The sequence below is a fragment of the Chiloscyllium plagiosum genome, chromosome 25 (assembly GCF_004010195.1).
Source record: "Chiloscyllium plagiosum isolate BGI_BamShark_2017 chromosome 25, ASM401019v2, whole genome shotgun sequence".
Taxonomy (NCBI): Eukaryota; Metazoa; Chordata; class Chondrichthyes; order Orectolobiformes; family Hemiscylliidae; genus Chiloscyllium; species Chiloscyllium plagiosum.
In genome coordinates this window covers 11,052,420-11,070,026 of record NC_057734.1, presented here as the reverse complement: position 1 = coordinate 11,070,026, position 17,607 = coordinate 11,052,420, and the positions used below count along the sequence as shown (strand labels likewise).

The 17,607-nt window shown below is 42.0% G+C and overlaps 1 protein-coding gene across 1 annotated transcript in view; it reads right to left on the bottom strand.

Annotated features, from left to right (window-relative positions):
- Positions 1-17,607, bottom strand: part of LOC122562559 (ubiquitin carboxyl-terminal hydrolase 30-like) — a 36,589-nt gene that overhangs the window by 6,999 nt on the left and 11,983 nt on the right. The window contains exons 3-10 of the mRNA XM_043715491.1: positions 14,490-14,593; positions 13,107-13,205; positions 11,168-11,213; positions 9,521-9,615; positions 7,670-7,729; positions 5,273-5,359; positions 3,422-3,496; positions 748-958 (exon numbers count right to left, since the gene is read on the bottom strand). Of these exons, the coding sequence (XP_043571426.1) occupies positions 748-958; positions 3,422-3,496; positions 5,273-5,359; positions 7,670-7,729; positions 9,521-9,615; positions 11,168-11,213; positions 13,107-13,205; positions 14,490-14,593 (777 nt within the window). The remainder of the gene's footprint in view (positions 1-747; positions 959-3,421; positions 3,497-5,272; positions 5,360-7,669; positions 7,730-9,520; positions 9,616-11,167; positions 11,214-13,106; positions 13,206-14,489; positions 14,594-17,607) is intronic.

Genomic DNA, 17,607 nt, shown 5'->3' with positions numbered 1-17,607 from the left:
TGCTGCCAATGCATGTGAATGTTGAAGGTGATGGATGTGGTGCCAATCATGTGAGTTTTTTGTCCTGAATGATGCTGAACGTCTTCAGTATTATTAGACCTGCACTCACCCTGGCAAGTGAAGCATTTAAATCACACTCTTGGACTTTTTCAGAGGCGGATAGACTCTAGGGAGTCAGGTGAGTTACTCACCACAGGATTCCCTCCATGCTGAGTTCAGTGGTTATTGGCTGAGAAACTGGAGGTGGTGAAGAGCAATGAGAGAGGAGTGGGGAGGGGGAGCATACAGTAACAACCTCACTGCACCAGATGTAAGGGCTAGTCACAAGTTAACCAGAAGATGGTGGACGAGTCACACTATTACATTCTACATCCCATGGAGATGGTTGCAGTGATCAGTCCTTGCTCTAATGTGGCTCAACAGTTGGAATGAGTTTGTTCAGAGGAAGCGAGATGGAGGTGAGATGAGCAGTGACTGAATAGACAGCTAGAATCTGAAGAAAGGTCAGTTGAGCGGGCCTGCTCTGTGTAATAATGACCCAGTTGGGAGCAGCTGGAGATGAGAGAATTGAAGGAACAAAATGTGTCTCTTGGTCGGCTGGAGTAGTGACACAGAATGATAAATTGAAGTTGATTCTTTTGGAGGATGTATGAAAAACCTTAATTAAAACAAAAGAACGTGAGGTAGTGCCTCCTGGCATTGTTTTTAAATGCTGCCCACTGCGTTTCCTGTTAATATGGTGAGTACCTGGCTTGGTGCCCTCTAGCATGCGTGGTAAACTCCCTGTGCTGGCTGGTCTGCTCATTCTGCGTTGGCCCAGCCTCTGAGATGGGCTGCGGTACTTGTAGGTATCGAGTGAGAGGAGCTCACTGAACTGCACGTGCTCATTGCGTTTCAGAGGTGTCCCATGGTTGGACCACGAGAGCCTTTGCAGATGGATACACAGGCACTGAGGGAGCTTAGGACAAAAGACAGAGAAGAAAATATCAGGGGGAAGGCTCATCGTGGGTCTTCATTGTCCCCAGTTTAATCTTTATCATGCTTTCTCACTAAATAGCACCGACCCCTATCTAGGATCCTGTTTCTCAAATATCAGTTTCCCTTTCAAACTAACAAATAATGCCTACTCCAGTTTGTATTATATTGCACCTTTAATGTGGTAAACTGTCTCAAGGTGCTCTACAAGAATGATTATCAAATAAAATTCAACAACAAATCAAACAACATGATATTAAAACAGGTGACCAAAGGTAGAGTTAAAGATTTCAGGAGCATTGTAAAGGAGGTGAGAAAGGTTTGGAGAGAGATGGAAAGCTTGAAGGAAGGTATTCCCAGGCAGCTAAATGCATGGCTGCTAACAACGAAGTGGTAAAAATTAGAGACACACAAGCATCAGCACAGGTGGGGTGCAGAGCCCAGAAGGAGGAATAAAATTGGGGCCCAAACCCCATGCTCATGTAAAGCAGTCAAGAGTGTGTTGCTAGAAAAGCACAGCAGGTCAGGCAGCATCTGAGGAGCAGATGAATTGACGTTTCAGGCATAAGCCCTCCATCAGGAATCCAAGTTTATGCCTGAAACGTCGACTCTCCTGCTCCTCAGATGCTGCCTGACCTGCTGTGCCTTTCCAGCAACACACTCTCGACTCTGATCTCCAGCCCTCACTTTCTCCTAGTGTCACATGTGAAGCAATCAGCTACTGCACAGCAATCAAAGGGGATGTAGCTTCTCTTGGCATTTCATTAACTCAAGTGCGGCGAAGGTCAATTTACTCTTTCTTTGGTCACCCTGGATGAGATTGGTTCATTCTTTCTTTGAAAAGGAAACTAGTTCAGAATTAAAAGCCATACTGTGCAGGAAAGGCAGTTCTGTTCTGAATTTTTTAAAAAGTTACTTCATATTCATAGACTTTGGTCTATTCAAATCAATAAACAATTGTATTATTTTTTAAACTGTATGTCTGTTCCTTTCCCTCAAGGACTTTACAGCTGTTGTTTTCTCTGAACTATTGTTTCTCCCCCCTTCTTGCTAGATTTGGTTTTCCAATTAATAACCTTTGAACTACAGTCAGGACAATGGATATTCTTGATGGAGTTTCATTGATTGATAGCACAAATTGGCTGATGGCAGATGGGAAACAAGATCAAACAGATGCATAATCTGCCCGAGTTCTGTGGGGTCTGCATGCCTTGCAGTGCCTGTAAAACAAATTTGATTATAACTCGTGGTTGTCAGTTTCTTGTTTTGAGTAAAACAGAAACTGCTGGAGAAACTCAGTCAGTTTGGCAGAATCTGATGACAGAGAAAAACTGTGTTAATATTTTGTGTTCAGTGACCCTTCTGCAGAATTGGTCACTGGACCCACAATGGGAACTCTGCTTCTTTCTCCACAGATGCTCCCAGACCTGCTGAGTTTTTCCAGCAATTTTTTCAGCTTATGTTTCAGATTTCTAGCATCCACAGTTCTTTTATTTTTGTTTGGAGGATGTTTGGACAGGAGACTCAAAAGGCTGAAATGGATTCAGAATTTGGACTTAAAGGAGAAATAATACCTAGCATCCGCTGCTGTGGCTACAGAGACTAAGCAGATCATCCACTTCCTTTGAAACTTTCATCAGAGACCTAGTTCTTATTGTTAATAATTTTTTAGTAATACTGTTGTTTTCACACATTATTCAGTATTGAGTCACTGATCCTTCTTACTTCTACGGCTCCAAATCTAAGTGGGTCTCCTCAAAGGACTCTCTCATCCTGTAACAGGGACATATCATGTGGCTGCATCAAGAAATCTGTCATGGCACTGATTCCCAACGTGTGTGCGAATACTGAGGGTGAACCAGTAATTTTCACTCCACAATGCTGCATAAAGCTGCAAACACTCACTATATAAACTCGTGGCTACAGAATGACTCCTTGAAGGGAATAGGATGATGGGTCGATCCTGCAAAGCAAACCTGAGGAAAAGTAAATCCTTCAGGTGCCAGAACCAAACTGAAGAGAAGGGGATGAAAGATGGTTGTGAACCCATCTATCAAACAGAAGAGGTATTAATACGATAATTCTGATGCTGAGATGTCACTATTTAGCTTGAGATCTTGGTTGTGCCGTTTAGAACCAGAAAATACCAGAAATATTCTGCAGGATCCGTTACAGAGGGATGGTAAAATCGTCATTTCAAATCATAATTCCTCATCAGAACCACATTTGATGAAGCATTAGAGACCTGAAACATTGACCCTATCATCATCGTCATCCAGGGACAGTTACTGCCTGATCTGCTTGGTGTTTCTGGTGTCACAATGTCTCCTCTTTTTTGAATTCCTATAAAGTAACCCTTTAAAGACTGACGGTGGCATAACCATCAGCTGCCCTACTCCTCCTCCACTCGCCACGAAGCAGATCCTGCCGTTATTGTAAAGCTCACCTTTCCAATTTTCAGCTGCTTGATGAACGTTGTCCTTTGATTTTCTACAGTTTGCCCATTCAGTGTTTCTCCTGCCTGGATTTATAGAAAGAGTGGAGATCGTCATCAGAGAGTACAAAAAAAATTAAAAAGCTAGCTGATGGCAACTCTGTCCAAACATGCACATTGAAGCCAGTTGCTGTGGCCAACTTCTTGCATTCTTACTTCTCCATCTCCAGCCAGTGTTTGGTTCTCCTCGTACATCCCAGGTTATTCAAAGTTCACAATTACGATGATCCGAGGCAATGGTAATACTGAAAATGTCAGATTCCAGAAGTGAATCTGACTCGACAGATCCTATGTCATTTTTTGTTTAGTTAGTTAATGTGGTAGTTAGTTACTGAAACAGTCACCAGGCTGCAGTTTACTTTAATAACCGAACAGAATTACATTACACAAAAAGATAACAGCAGAGCTATCCAAATATCAAAGACAGTTAGTTAGATCTAAAACATACAGCAAAATACTTTGTAACCCATTTCAGACACTATCCAATACAGAGACTCAAGTCCAGAGAAATTACAACCATACATCAACTCTTCTTCTAAGCCTTTACTAGTTATGTTTCTATTTAAGTGACTCCTGACAGTTTCTTTGCCGTGAACTGTGGAGACAATTTGTTGAATCGTTTCCAAATCTACCCATATGAACTTATGTAAATCTAAACACCTAAACTTTCTTAGTTCTAATGACCTGCAAGTTTCTAACCACTTCAGAAACTTTACCAACTCAACCCTTCTGCTGTTATATGACATCCACCAAATCTTTGCCCAATCACTGAATCTGTCTCCTTCTGTAGATTCTTTGTACCATCTTCACCACTTGACTATGCAATTATTTTTGTGTTATCTGCAAACTCGACTATAGTACATTCACTTGCATCATCAATGGCAGAAATACATATATTGCAAATAATGGTAGTCTCAGCACCAATCGCTGTGCACTCCACTAGTTACAGGATATGCCCCCTTTGTCTGAACTCACTGTCTTCTTTTAGTTAGCCAATCCTCTACCCATCATAATATACTAGCCCCAACACAAAATGCTTTTATCTTATTAAGATACAGGCAGTGCCTTAAGAAATGCCTTTTGCAAATCCTAACAGATGCCCCCTTGCCTATCCTGCTTGTTATCTTCTAAACGAATTGCAATAAATTTGTTGGCATCATTTGCCCTTCACACAGGACGCCGACTCTGCTTGATCATACTAAGTACTTCTAAATAATCTACTATTATATCCTTTATAATAGATCCTAATGTTTTTCTCAATGACAGATGGTAAGCTAACTGGCCTATACTTCCTGGTTTTCAGCTTCCTTTTTGAATAACATTGGCAGTTTTCCAACCATCTGGGATTTTTCCACAATTTAAGAATGTTTGGAAGATTGCTACTGGCACATCCACTATTTCTGTAGTGACTTCCTTTAAAGTCCAGGTATGCAACCCACCAGGAACAGGGGACTTATCAGTCTTTAACCCCTTAGTTTCTCGAGTACTTTTTCCTCTAGTGATAGTTATTATATTGACTGCCTCCCTACTTTTACCCCTTGATTTAGTATTTTTGGAATACTATTAGTGTCTTCTTCAGTGAAGAGTGATGCAAAGTATTTATTCAGCTCCTTTGCCATTTCCTAGTTTCCCGTTATTATTTTCCCAGCTGTGTCCTTCTAGAGGCTTATGTTCACTTCGGTCTCACTTCCTTGTCATATATTTGAAGCAGCTCTTATTTTAAGATCATGGTGTGTAGGATTCTGCTTCTGTGCAAGAAATGTCACCAATGTTTATTGGAATGAATGATGGAAGGACTCTCACCTTGGTACAGTTCTCACACACCACATCTTTGATATACTCTGAAGAAATGAAGTGTTGCAAGCAGAGGTCTAGGGTAACAGGTCTGCCCTGGAGGAATATAAAACAGGTTATTTTAAACCAGAGTTGATTCCCACAATCTTTACATTAATATAATAACCATAAGCCCATGATAATCATGCCAGTAATGTATGGGATGACAAATAGTCAATTAACTTTCAAGCTTCAGTGAACTGAGCAAGTAATTAGCTTAAATAAAAACAAAATGCTGGAAAAACTCAACAGGTCTGGCAGTTTTGAAAACATTTTTGATGCAGACCCAGTAAATTTGAAATATTAACACTGATTCTTTCTCCACAAATGCTGCCAGATGCACTGAGTTTCTCCAGCACTTGTTTTGTTTTTATTCATTCACAGGATGTAGGCATCACTGACCAGTCCAGTATTTATTGCCTATCCCTTATTTGCCCAGAAGGAGTTGATTATCAACCACAATGTTGTGGGTCTAGAGTCACATGTAGGCCAGACTAGGGAAGGACAGCAGTTTCCTTCCAGATGGTTTTTTTCAACAATTGACAATGGCTCCATCATCATCATTAGACTCTTAATTTCAGATCTTTATTGAATTCAGAATCCACCATCTGCCACGTCTCCAGAACATTACCATGGTCTCTGAATGAATAATTGAGGGATAATTCAAAGTTTGTGCGAAGATTTGTAGCTCGGGTGCTCGTTGCTGTGGTTCTGTTCGCCGAGCTGGAAGTTTTTGTTGCAAACGTTTCGTCCCCTGGCTAGGCGACATCATCAGTGCTTGGGAGCCTCCTGCGAAGCGCTTCTTTGATGTTTCCTCCAGTGTTTATAGTGGTCTGTCCCTGCCACTGTCCCTGAGGGATAATACCAGTAGGCCATCACCTCCCCAATGTATTTTAGATCTCCAGAATCCACAATATTTTGCTTTTATTTAAGTAAATAGCTTATTATGCTTCCTCTATTGCAGCCACCCTAAACCCATTCAAACTATGACAATATATCCAATGAGAAGTGCATTGCAGGAGTTTATTTAGTTGACAAGACATGTGCACATCCTCACAGAGTGTAAATCTAAATGTTGTTCACTCCTTTTGAATTAGCACTGTCAACATTTACAAATGAAACTGCCTATAGAAGCAACTACAATAGGAAAACTACATAATTAATACTTGATATGGGAAATCCGTAATCAGATTCCTGTCACAATGCGTTACACACACGCAGCCTCTAGGATGCAGTATGACATAAATAAAGACTTAACCTTTCAGGATCTCAGGCCATTTACAACCAGGTCAGGGCTTTTGGAAATGCAGTCTGTGCTGAAATGTACGAAACATTGTAATGACAGACTCCAAACACATCTTCCACAGGTGAAACTTTACATTTAATTTCCCAATTTTTTTTAACAAAGCAATTATTTTGATTAAATCCCATTGTTTTGCTCATCATTGGTCCTTTTCGCTGCTACATTACTACTTTCTTTAGTACCCTTCAAAGCTTTGTAGCACTCTATCTCTGCCAGCACCCCTGTCCTAGCTCTGCTGCTTCTGCTCTCACTTCACTGATCCCCTCAAACTTGTCTCAGACTACCTATTTCATTGTCTCTACTTCACAGCCAGGCATCCAACTGAACTGTCCAACTCCAGTTCTCACTGTAGAACCAACTCACTAGTGCTCTCTAGGTCTAAACTGGAAAGGAGTTATTTGCTTTAAAACACAATTTATTACAATATCATTCAGTAAGAGGAAAAAAAATGGCAATTATAGATTGCATTTCCTCACCTTAGAAGGTCTCAAAGCACTTTACAGATAGCAAAGAACTTAAACTGCGGTGACTGTCACCTGCACTCAGCAAATCCCCACAAAAATTTAATAGTAATTGGACAATCTGCTTCTGTTTTGCAGGCTGCAGGACACATTCAGGCCAGAACACGAGGGAAATCTCCCTCTGCTCCTCATAAAAGAAAAATGGCAAGTGACCTTTGTTGTCCACCTGAGAAGACAGACAATATTTCATCTGAGGAACACCCCCACTCAATAGGACAGTACTGCACGAGACAGTCAGCCGAGGGTTTTATTCTCAAATCTCTGAAGTGGGTTACAGTTCTATATCCAAAAGAGAAAATGCTGGAAAATCTCAGCTGTCGAGCTTTGACAAACGGTCAGTTAGACTTGAAATGTTAGCTCTCTTCTCTTCTTACAGATGCTGCCAGACCTGCTGAGATTTTCCAGCATTTTCTCTTTTGGTTTCAGATTCCAGCATCCGCAGTAATTTGCTTTTATACAGTTCTATATCACTTGGAAGCATAATAATTTATATGTAAAAATAATAGTGTAATCAGCACAAAATAAAATGCAGAGAGTACATACCCATGTGACTGTTGGAATGCTGAGAGAGAGACTGTCAAATGTGTCGTACCTCACGGGACTCTGATAAGAAAATGCAAAGGCAGTGATAATGTTTTGAAGTTCTTGCAGTGCATTCTCCTGATGCCACTGGTTCAAATAATATACTCTAGCCAGACAGGAAAGGGAGGGTGATAGTGGTCCATCCCCCTTCCCCCATGGCCCCCACTCTTTATTTGCAATCTTAACAAACCCATTTTGTTCCAAATGTCTTTGGCTGAATTTACAGCTCACTGTCAGCACAGCCAATCCCAGAGAAACTGGGGCAAGTAAACAAAATGAAGCAAAGACCACCTTGCATCTGAACTTGCATTACAGGAGGTCCAGACTGAATCACAGCTCAGTATTATTGCTTTCAAAAACAGATAGCAAGTATCCTGGTCTTCTGTACAAGGCAGGAACATTTGTACAGGCTGTTCTTTTAGATTTACAAAGTTTGTACAAATTATGATGATGCTTGACAAGGTAGAGGTAGGGAAGATGCATCTACTCGCAGGGGAGTTTAAAATTAAGAGGCATCACTCCAGTTTAGAGACTGTAAAAGGTCACTGTTAAGTCCCTTAAAGAATTCAGGGAAATGGTCTTTAACCAGTGTGCTTAAAATGTGGAATACTCTACCACAAAAGATGAATGAGGGACTACTATTGCTGCATTGAAAAGGGAAGTTGATTAAACTGGAAGGTAAAATGAACGGAAAGTTTTGGTGATGTGGAGAAGTGGGAGGAGACTCTAACGGAGCATGAACACTGGCTGAAGACCAGCTGACCTGAATGGCCTGTTCCTGGGCTAATTCTACTCTGATAGGGGCACCATCAATTGCAATAGGGAACAAGTCAATCATCCACAATTCTGTTCTTTGCATTCATTATCATGCACAAGGATTTTTAAACGTGAGTTAATCCACCAGAGCTTGTGAGAATTGGTCAACAAGCAGTGGAAGGGTTGAAATCGATTGTTCAGGCTGAAGAACAAGTACAGACTTACAATATATAGCACTGACAGTTGGAAGCTCGCGCGTGTTTAGATGTCATCATCTACAGTTTGAATATCTGATTTTTACAATGGGAAAAGGAATTAAATTCATGTTGGGAACTTCATTTGGTAAGTAAAATGGGCAAATGAAAAACTCAAAAACATGTGTATGTGTATATATCTCACTGTTTGTGTGTGTATGTGCATGTGTGTGTATATCTGCATGTTTGTGTATGTATATATGTCTGTTTACATACGCAAGTATCTGTGTGTGTGTATACACGTGTGTGTGTATGTAAGTGTGTGCATACATGTGCGTGTATGTGTGTGTATCTGGGCGTTTATGTGTTTACACAGAAATAGCAGCAGGCCATTTGGCACCTGGAGTCTATCCTGCCTTTCGATGAAATCACGGCTGATGCCCAAGTTTGCCTTCATTCCATATTCCTTGACAGATTTTTGAAATTCTTTGATCTTAATCTCCATTTTAAAATCTAAAACTGCCCTTGCATCAATTGCTTTTTGTAGACTTCCAAACTGTGTTTGCTCGCTTGTTGAAACGCTTTCGAATTTCACTTGTGAAAGTCCTGGCCCTAAATTTTAGACTGAGCTTCCCATCTCTGTACTACCTGGCTAAGTTATTTCTATCTAACTTACATGTTGCTATTAATATCTTGAAAACTTCTTTCAAATCACATCTTAACCATCTAAATTCCAGAGAATATAACCCTAGTTGTACTGCTCCTCCTCATAATATAAACCCTTAGATCCTAGTTATTATTCTGGTAGATGTAAGCACAGTCAGTATTAGGTAAAGTGATACCTTTCTTTATGTAAACTCACCTGTTGCTCACACCGTTTGCACACCATATTACTGGTCAGTCGGCCATGGAAAGGGTGCTGAGATCTCCAGGGACTTGGTGGTGGCAGCAAAGGCCCTGAAATGAGAAATAGGTAGATGAATTAGCCATAGATGAATTAGTTTGTCCATTGCAAACGCATGACTTAATTTAAATCAGTTTTAATGGCTGCTGTAAAAAAGATACAAAACAATCTCAAAGCCAGCTAGAATTATGAACTGTAAAGTTTAAAGCTGCAGTAAATGAATAACAATAGTTATTCAATAATTATTGAGATGTGCTTGTTTAGTCACTGGATTGAGTTCATGTTCGCTCCAATTAGTTTGATTAAGGTAAGATTTGTGACATTGTGCAGAAAACATGCTCAAGATGAACTTCTGGGTAACTGCACTACCCTGTCTGATCTCTGAGCTAAGAGACAAGAAAGTCTGCTCTACTTTGAACTCTACACTTGCCAAGTTAACAGATCACTCCTAGCACTACATCTGACCTCAATTCTCCAGGACCAGTTTGCAAAGGAAGAATACAATATTCAGAGAAATCATTAATGATTATTATTTAATGATCTCCCTGATTGAAAATGAGGCACATTCTAACACTGAGGGTGAACAATACTTATACCATACGGTAAAAACAATGACTGCAGATGCTGGAAACCAGATTCTGGATTAGTGGTGCTGGAAGAGCACAGCAATTCAGGCAGCATCCAAGGAGCAGTAAAATTGACGTTTCGGGCAAAAGCCCTTCATTCTGATGAAGGGCTTTTGCCTGAAACGTCGATTTTACTGCTCCTCGGATGCTGCCTAAACTGCTGTGCTCTTCCAGCACCACTAATCCAGAATACTTATACCATAGCCTAGCAATAGTCTCTTGGTTTGGAGTTTTGACCACTTCCTTGAATATGAATCCACAATTGCTCAGAATTTCAAAATTTTACTCAGAGTCAGAAATATAAACATGTCACACTGGTCAGAGCAAGGTGTACTGTTGTGTATGTGGGGATGAGGCACACAGTTAGCAAGTTCTAGAACTATGTAGTGTCACTCCTCATCTGAACACTTGTGAGGTTAACACTGGCATAAAAAAAATGGCAAGTCTGCTCGTCAGCACCAAACAAAGTCCAGACGGAACAATATGAAGAAAGGCCTGGATGTGCACAACTCTTCCTAGATCGTCTTTGCTCCACCATCAGTGGCTGTGCATTCATCTGTGTGAGTCCTGAGCTCTGGAGTTTTCTCTCTGTACCTCTCCAGCTCTCTCATCTCCTTCAACACCTACCTCTTCAGGCCAAGCTTTTAGTCACACGTCCCAATATTATTTTGTCTGATGTAATGTCAAATGTTTGATAACACTCCTGTGAGATGCTTTGGGGCATTTTTCTTAAGTTAAAGGTGACTTTTAAACTAAATGTATAAGCAACTTTCTTTAAAGATTGAATGCAGGGAAATGTTTTTCAGTGTTGGTCAGTGCCAAGGCCTTATCAATCCTGCCGGTACTAGGAAAATGCAGAGCTTAAATCTCTCCAGTCAAGTTGCTGTTATTCAGTACCCCACTACCCAGATGGATTTACTAACATAGAGTGGATCAAGACATATGTTAGTAAGGTTACTTTTGGAATAAAGCTTCTTACCTCGGCTCCTGCAGCTCAGCTGTTTTTCCTCCGATTCTGGTGGAGTCTACAAAACCAGAGATACAGATTGATTGAAGACGTAACATATACTTTTCTTCTAAAAACCAAGAAGGAATTTACTGATTTCAGTCATGGACCAGATAAGAAACGAAAAATGCTTTTCAAAGGTTTGAAATGATCTGGCGCTGCAGGCCTTCTTATGATTAGAAGGTGGATTTGGTTGCGGAAGGGTGAGCAAGGGATGTTTTGTGAACAAGTAACAAAGATCTAATCTGACATTATCTTGGGTCATGTGTATTTGGGACATGCACATCTTGCATTTAGGTCAACAATCATATTGTTGACTATCTACATAATTCATAGTATAAGCCAAAAGGAATGTTGGTGATGTCTCATTACACTGACCCCAAAGAACTGGATATTGTATCTTTTACGTGTCCTCACATCTGTCATATGTGTTTCAGTCAGACTGAACTCAGCTGCCCATAATCAGACTCACACTAAGTCCCGTTCACTGGTTCCCAGTCTATCAATGCTTTGAATTTAAAATTCTGATCTTCATGTTCAGACTGTTCTATAACCTTGCCTCTCCTTAGCTCCATAATCTCCTCCAGCTCTGCAAATCTCCATCAGCTCTACATTATTACAAGTCTGGCTTCCTGTCCATTCCCCACTTCCTTCCCCCATCACTGTCAGTGGTGACGCAGGGAGTAGGGCCTAAGTTCTGAAATTCCCTCTCAGCCCTTCTTTAAGATGTTCCTTATAACCCACCACTTTAACCGATCTTGGTGTCACTTGCCCTTACAGCTTCTTCGTTAGCTTGTAAAGTGCTTTGGGTTATTTGTTGAGAATTAGTGTTAAGATACTTATTTACAGACTGCAAAAGAACATAGGGAGTTATAATCATAAAAATACTACCTCAGGAGTATATGAAAACAGATTGTATTATTCCACAGAAGTGACCAAAGTTAACTTTTCATCAGATTCCGATTACAGTCAAGCGTGTGGTTTTCCCTCACTTAGGCTCACTCCCATCTCTAGAGTTCTAAGGAAGGGTCACTAGACCCGAAACATTAACTCTGATTTCTCTCCACAGATGCTGCCAGACCTGCAGAGCTTTTCTAGCAATTTCTGTTTTTATCACTCCCAGCTCAGGTTGGATTTCCAACTCCAACTCTTTTCCTTTTATTGTTCTGTTTTTGTAGTAAATGGGAGGTTGTTCTTCCAACTTCCACCTTCTCGTGAAAACAGATAGCTCTTCCCACCCCATCCCAATCTGTCCCCTCTCGACACTGTGCTAACCAGCTTCTGCAAGTCTCATATTGAATGGGGACTATCTCAAGTTAATGAATGGGAAACCAGTCAATTGACTTTTACCATTTGAAGCCTCATTGTTTAAAAAACCGTTCAACAGGTTTTAACACACATTATCAACGCAAGGCTCGTTATAGAAAAAAATAACCTCCTCTTTGCCTCAGCAACTTCTGTTTGAACTGGCCCTGATTTAAAAGATGCCACGTAAAATGCAAGTTATCCTAGTTCTGAAGAGGAGTCATACTGGATTCAAAATGGTAACTCTACTTCTCTGCACAGATGCTGCCAGATCAGCTGAGTTTCTCCAGCATTCTGTGTTTGTTGCTAATTGTTTCCAAATACTTCCTGTAGAAAATGGTGAAATAGGCAACTACCACTATTGGAATACCTAGTGTTTGTACAGTCTCTTTTTCAAAAGGCCATTTCAGGTCCAGACCCAACAAAAGGTGGTCTAGCTGTTTCTCAGCATAAGGCCTCACTTGCCATATGTCCTATAGTCACTTCTTTTAGATTCACTGATAGGATGTGGGCATTGCACATTTATTACACATTCCTAGTTGGCCTGGAGGTGGCGGTGGTGAGTTTACAATGACTAGAACACAATTCCAATGTAAAGCCGTTTTACCTCCAAAGACTGAACGTCGAATAAATGTGCAACTCGAGGCTGGTGATCTCGTTCGTCTTCCAAAGCCGCGGTGAGAACATGGAACAACTCATGAGCATCCTGTAAACACAAGGCAATATGACCGGCAGGGAAAGAGGACAGAAAAAGCATGTGACGTGGCAGTAAAGAGCAAACTCCTGGACAAGAAGAAATTAGTTAGCAAGGACTGTGGCAGGAATTTACAAATTTTTCATTTTGCATGTGAAAACAATACAGAAATGCAGCTTATTGTGCCAGCAGCTCTCAGTGGCAGTACCACAATGAAATGGAGAGCCATTACCTTTCTGGAGATAAATGATCCTAGGTGTTGCTATTAATGACAATATAGAAAACCTCAGAAATTACAGCGTAGAAACAGTCACGTGGCCTGGTACAGCACTGACCGTTCTTTATCAGGATCTCTCCTCTTGACTTATTGAGGGATGCTCACTCAATATCCCATCACTGAGGGCACTTGGGAAGTCTCTACAGCTGAAACTTTATTGCTGGAACAGCACAGCAGGTCAGGCAGCATCTAGGGAACAGAAGATTCGACGTTTCGGGCACATGCCCTTCTTCAGGAATGAGCAGAGAGTTGAAGAAACTGGTGAAGTCCAAGTTCATCCCCTGCGGTTGGAGTGTTCCCAGTCGGAAGATAAGACGCTCCTCCTCCGACCGTCGGGTTGTTGTGGTTTGGCGGTGGATGAGTCCAATGACCTGCATATCCTCGGTGGAGTGGGAGGGGGAGTTGAAATGCTGTGCTACAGGTTGGTTGGGTTGGTTCGTCCGGGTGGCCCAGAGGTGCTCTCTGAATCGCTCCGCAAGTAGGCGGCCTGTCTCCCCAATATAGAGGAGGCCAGACCGGCTGCAGCGGATGCAGTAGATGATGTGGGTGGAGGTGCAGGTGAATCTGTGGCGGGTATGGAAGTTTCCTTTGGGGCCTTGGAGAGAAGTGAGGGGGGGGGTGTGGGCGCAAGTGTTGCACCTCCTGCGGTTGCAAGGGAAGGTGCCGGGAGTGGAGGTTGGGTTGGTGGGGGGTATGGATCTGACAAGGGAGTCGCGGAGGGAGTGGTCTCTACGGAAAGCTGATAGAGGAGGGGAGGGAAATATATCCTTGGTGGTGGGGTCCATTTGGAGGTGGTGGAAGTGACGGCGGATGATGCGCTGTACATGGAGATTGGTGGGGTGGTAGGTGAGGACCAGTGGGGTTCTGTCCTGGTCTCTACAGTCTCTACAGCTTCACTGAACAGTATCAACCACGTAAGATCCCTTCTGAGTGCAATTGTGTACATTCAGACAGCAGTCTTGATCCTTAATTGTGATGACACTGGTCTACCACGGGCTTATTGATATCCAAGTTTTTACCTGTTCTTCAAATGAAGACATCTGCCACTTGTACATCCTCAAGACTTCCAGGAGACTTCCTGCATCCACCACATCTTCTGCGGTCTCTTCCCCATTGGATAACACTAGTAGCAGGAAAGGAGAAAGTAAAACTCACAACATGTGACCAAGACCACTCCCCCGCTCCAACCTCCCCCCCCCCCCCAAACTATCTCACTTCCCTGCCCCACAGTTCACCCAGCAATCAAGACAACTCAGTCCTGCATCTTAAACACAGCTCGCTGGAAACAAAACATTGCAGTCTAAAGGATATGAGAGTTGCATTTAAATAGCATTATTAGCAACCTCAGGACATCCCATGGCATATTTCAGACAATGTGGTACATTCATATATCTACGGTAATCAACATACTTCACAAACACTGACAAAAAATTGGCAAGGAAATTCTAGAAATTATACTGTTGAATTCTTGAACATCTACATTTTGAACTGTTGGCAAAATAATTCCAGACATCCATTTGTTGCAGGTAGATAAAGGTCTGTCACAAAAGCCATTCATTATTTGATCCCTGGTTTGTGGTTGAGCAATGTTCCTTCTAAAGTTCTGAAGAAAGAACTGCGGAGTTCTTCCAGCAATTTCTGTTGTTGTTGCCTCTGAACATCTGCCTTGAGCATCCACGCGCACCGCATGCACCGATCAGCGCTCGCGCGCACCGATCAGCGCCCAAGCTCACCGATCAGCGTCCGCGCAAATCGATCAGCGTCCGCGCTCACCGATCAGCGCCCACGCTCACCGATCAGCGCCCACGCTCACCGATCAGCGCCCACGCACACCGATCAGCGCCCACGCACACCGATCAGCGCCCACGCTCACCGATCAGCGTCCACGCTCACCGATCAGCGTCCATGCTCACCGATCAGCGTCCACGCTCACCGATGAGCGCCCACGCACACTGATTCGCATCCGCGCACTGATCAGCATGCAGATGCACAGATTCCCTTTTATAGATGCCACTTTCACAAATGGACCTCAGATTCTGGACAGCGGCAGGAATAATTACAGGGAACGCAAATGCTGAGTGGATTCACCTTCATCAGGTTGACAACACTGTAATTTGCCTCAGTATTATTGATTTTCAGAGTAAAAGGAAAATAAGTTACAGCTTTTGCATTGATTGTTCCCCAATGACCCGTGTGCTGCTACCAGATCAGGTTTGGCACTAGTGCCCACTACAGTGTTTGCATTTACGTCTTTAGGATACCCACCTGGCAGAGATACCATAAGAGGTGTTAGCTCACACTGGACTGTACCCAAGCAGGAGCTGGCACAGAATGGGCAGACAAAAATCAATGATCAAAGAATCACACAAAAAGAAGGCAGCCATTCAACCTGTGCCTCTTTGAGAGAGCTGTCCAATTAGTCCCACTCACTCATTCTGTTGCTATGGCCTTGCAAATGTTTCCCTTTTAAAGTACCTATGCAATTCCTTTTGAAAGTTAATATTGAATCTGTACCCACTATTTTACATGCCAATGCCCATGAGTTCTCTCAGTAAGTCCCCTCAGAGACCAATCTTGCCAAGTGCAGGGGAAACACACATGAAGAAATAAACTGCAGAAATAGTTTTCAAGGATTTCTTTTTGTAAAAATGTGAAATAATGTACAGCTGAAATACAATGCTCGAAATACACAAGGAGGCTGCCAACTCATTTAAGATCAAAATCTGAACAAAACAAACTGATGTATGGTCAGTCATTGGTTGGAAATGATTGGTAGTTCAATAACTCTCAAGGCGATAATGGAAGAACTTTGAGAGACTGAATAAGACAGTGGGTTAAACAAAGCTCAGCCATGGTTGAATAGGTGGTGCATAAATAGCATCCCATTCACCACTGATGCTCAGTGACAGCAACACGTGCCACCAATAAGATGCACTGCAGCAAAGGTTTCTACAAAAGTGCCACCCAAACTTGAAACCCCTACCATTGGACAAAAAATATTTTCTTTTATGAGGGCTCTTTCTTGAGATTTTCTTGAGGGTTACTGTTTTGATTTTCAAGTGTAGCTTTTACATTCTTATTAAATCATTAAACTTGTAAGGAGATCTCAGCTATCTGGAAGAATACTAGGGTGGTTATGGTAGTGGATTTTAACTTTCCAAACATAGACTGGGACTGCCACAGTGTTAAGGGTTTAGATGGAAAGGAATTTGTTAAGTGTGTACAAGAAAATTTTCTGATTCAGTATGTGAATGTACCTTCTAGAGAAGGTGCAAACCTTGACCTACTCTTGGGAAATAAGGCAGGACAGGTGACTGAGGTGTCAGTGGGGGAGCACCTTGGGGCCAACAAACATAATTCTATTAGATTTAAAATAGTGATGGAAAAGGAGAGACCAGATCTAAAAGTTGAAGTTCTAAATTGGAGAAAGGCCAAAGGTATTATTCAAGAACTTTCGAAAGCTGATTGGGGGCAGATGTTCACAGGTAAAGGGACGGCTGAAAAATGGGAAGCCTTCAGGAATGAGAGAACAAGAATCCAGAGAAAGTATATTCCTGTCAGGGTGAAAGGGAAGGCTGGTAGGCATAGGGAATGCTGGATGACTAAAGAAATTGAGGGTTTAGTGAAGAAAAAGACGGAAGCATATGTCAGGTATAGACAGGATAGATCGAGTGAATCCTTAGAAGTGTATAAAGAAAGTAGGAGTACACTTAAGAGGGAAATCAGGAGGGCAAAATGGGGACATGAGATAGCTTTAGCAAATACAATTAAGGAGAATCCAAAGGCTTTTTACAAATACATTAAGGACAAAAGTGTAACGAGGGAGAGAATAGGGCACCTCAAAGATCAGCAAGTCAGCCTTTGTGTAGAGCCACAGAAAATGGGGGGGATACTAAACGAGTATTTTGCATCAGTATTTACTGTGGAAAAGGACATGCAAGATATAGACTGTTGGGAAATAGATGGTATACCTTGCAAAATGTCCAGATTACAGAGGAGGAAATGTTGGATGTCTTGAAACACAAAGGTGGATAAATCCCCAGGACCTGATCAGGTATACCCGAGAACTCTGTGGGAAGCGATTTCTGGGCCTCTTGCTGAGATATTTGTATCATCGATAGTCACAGGTGAGGTGCC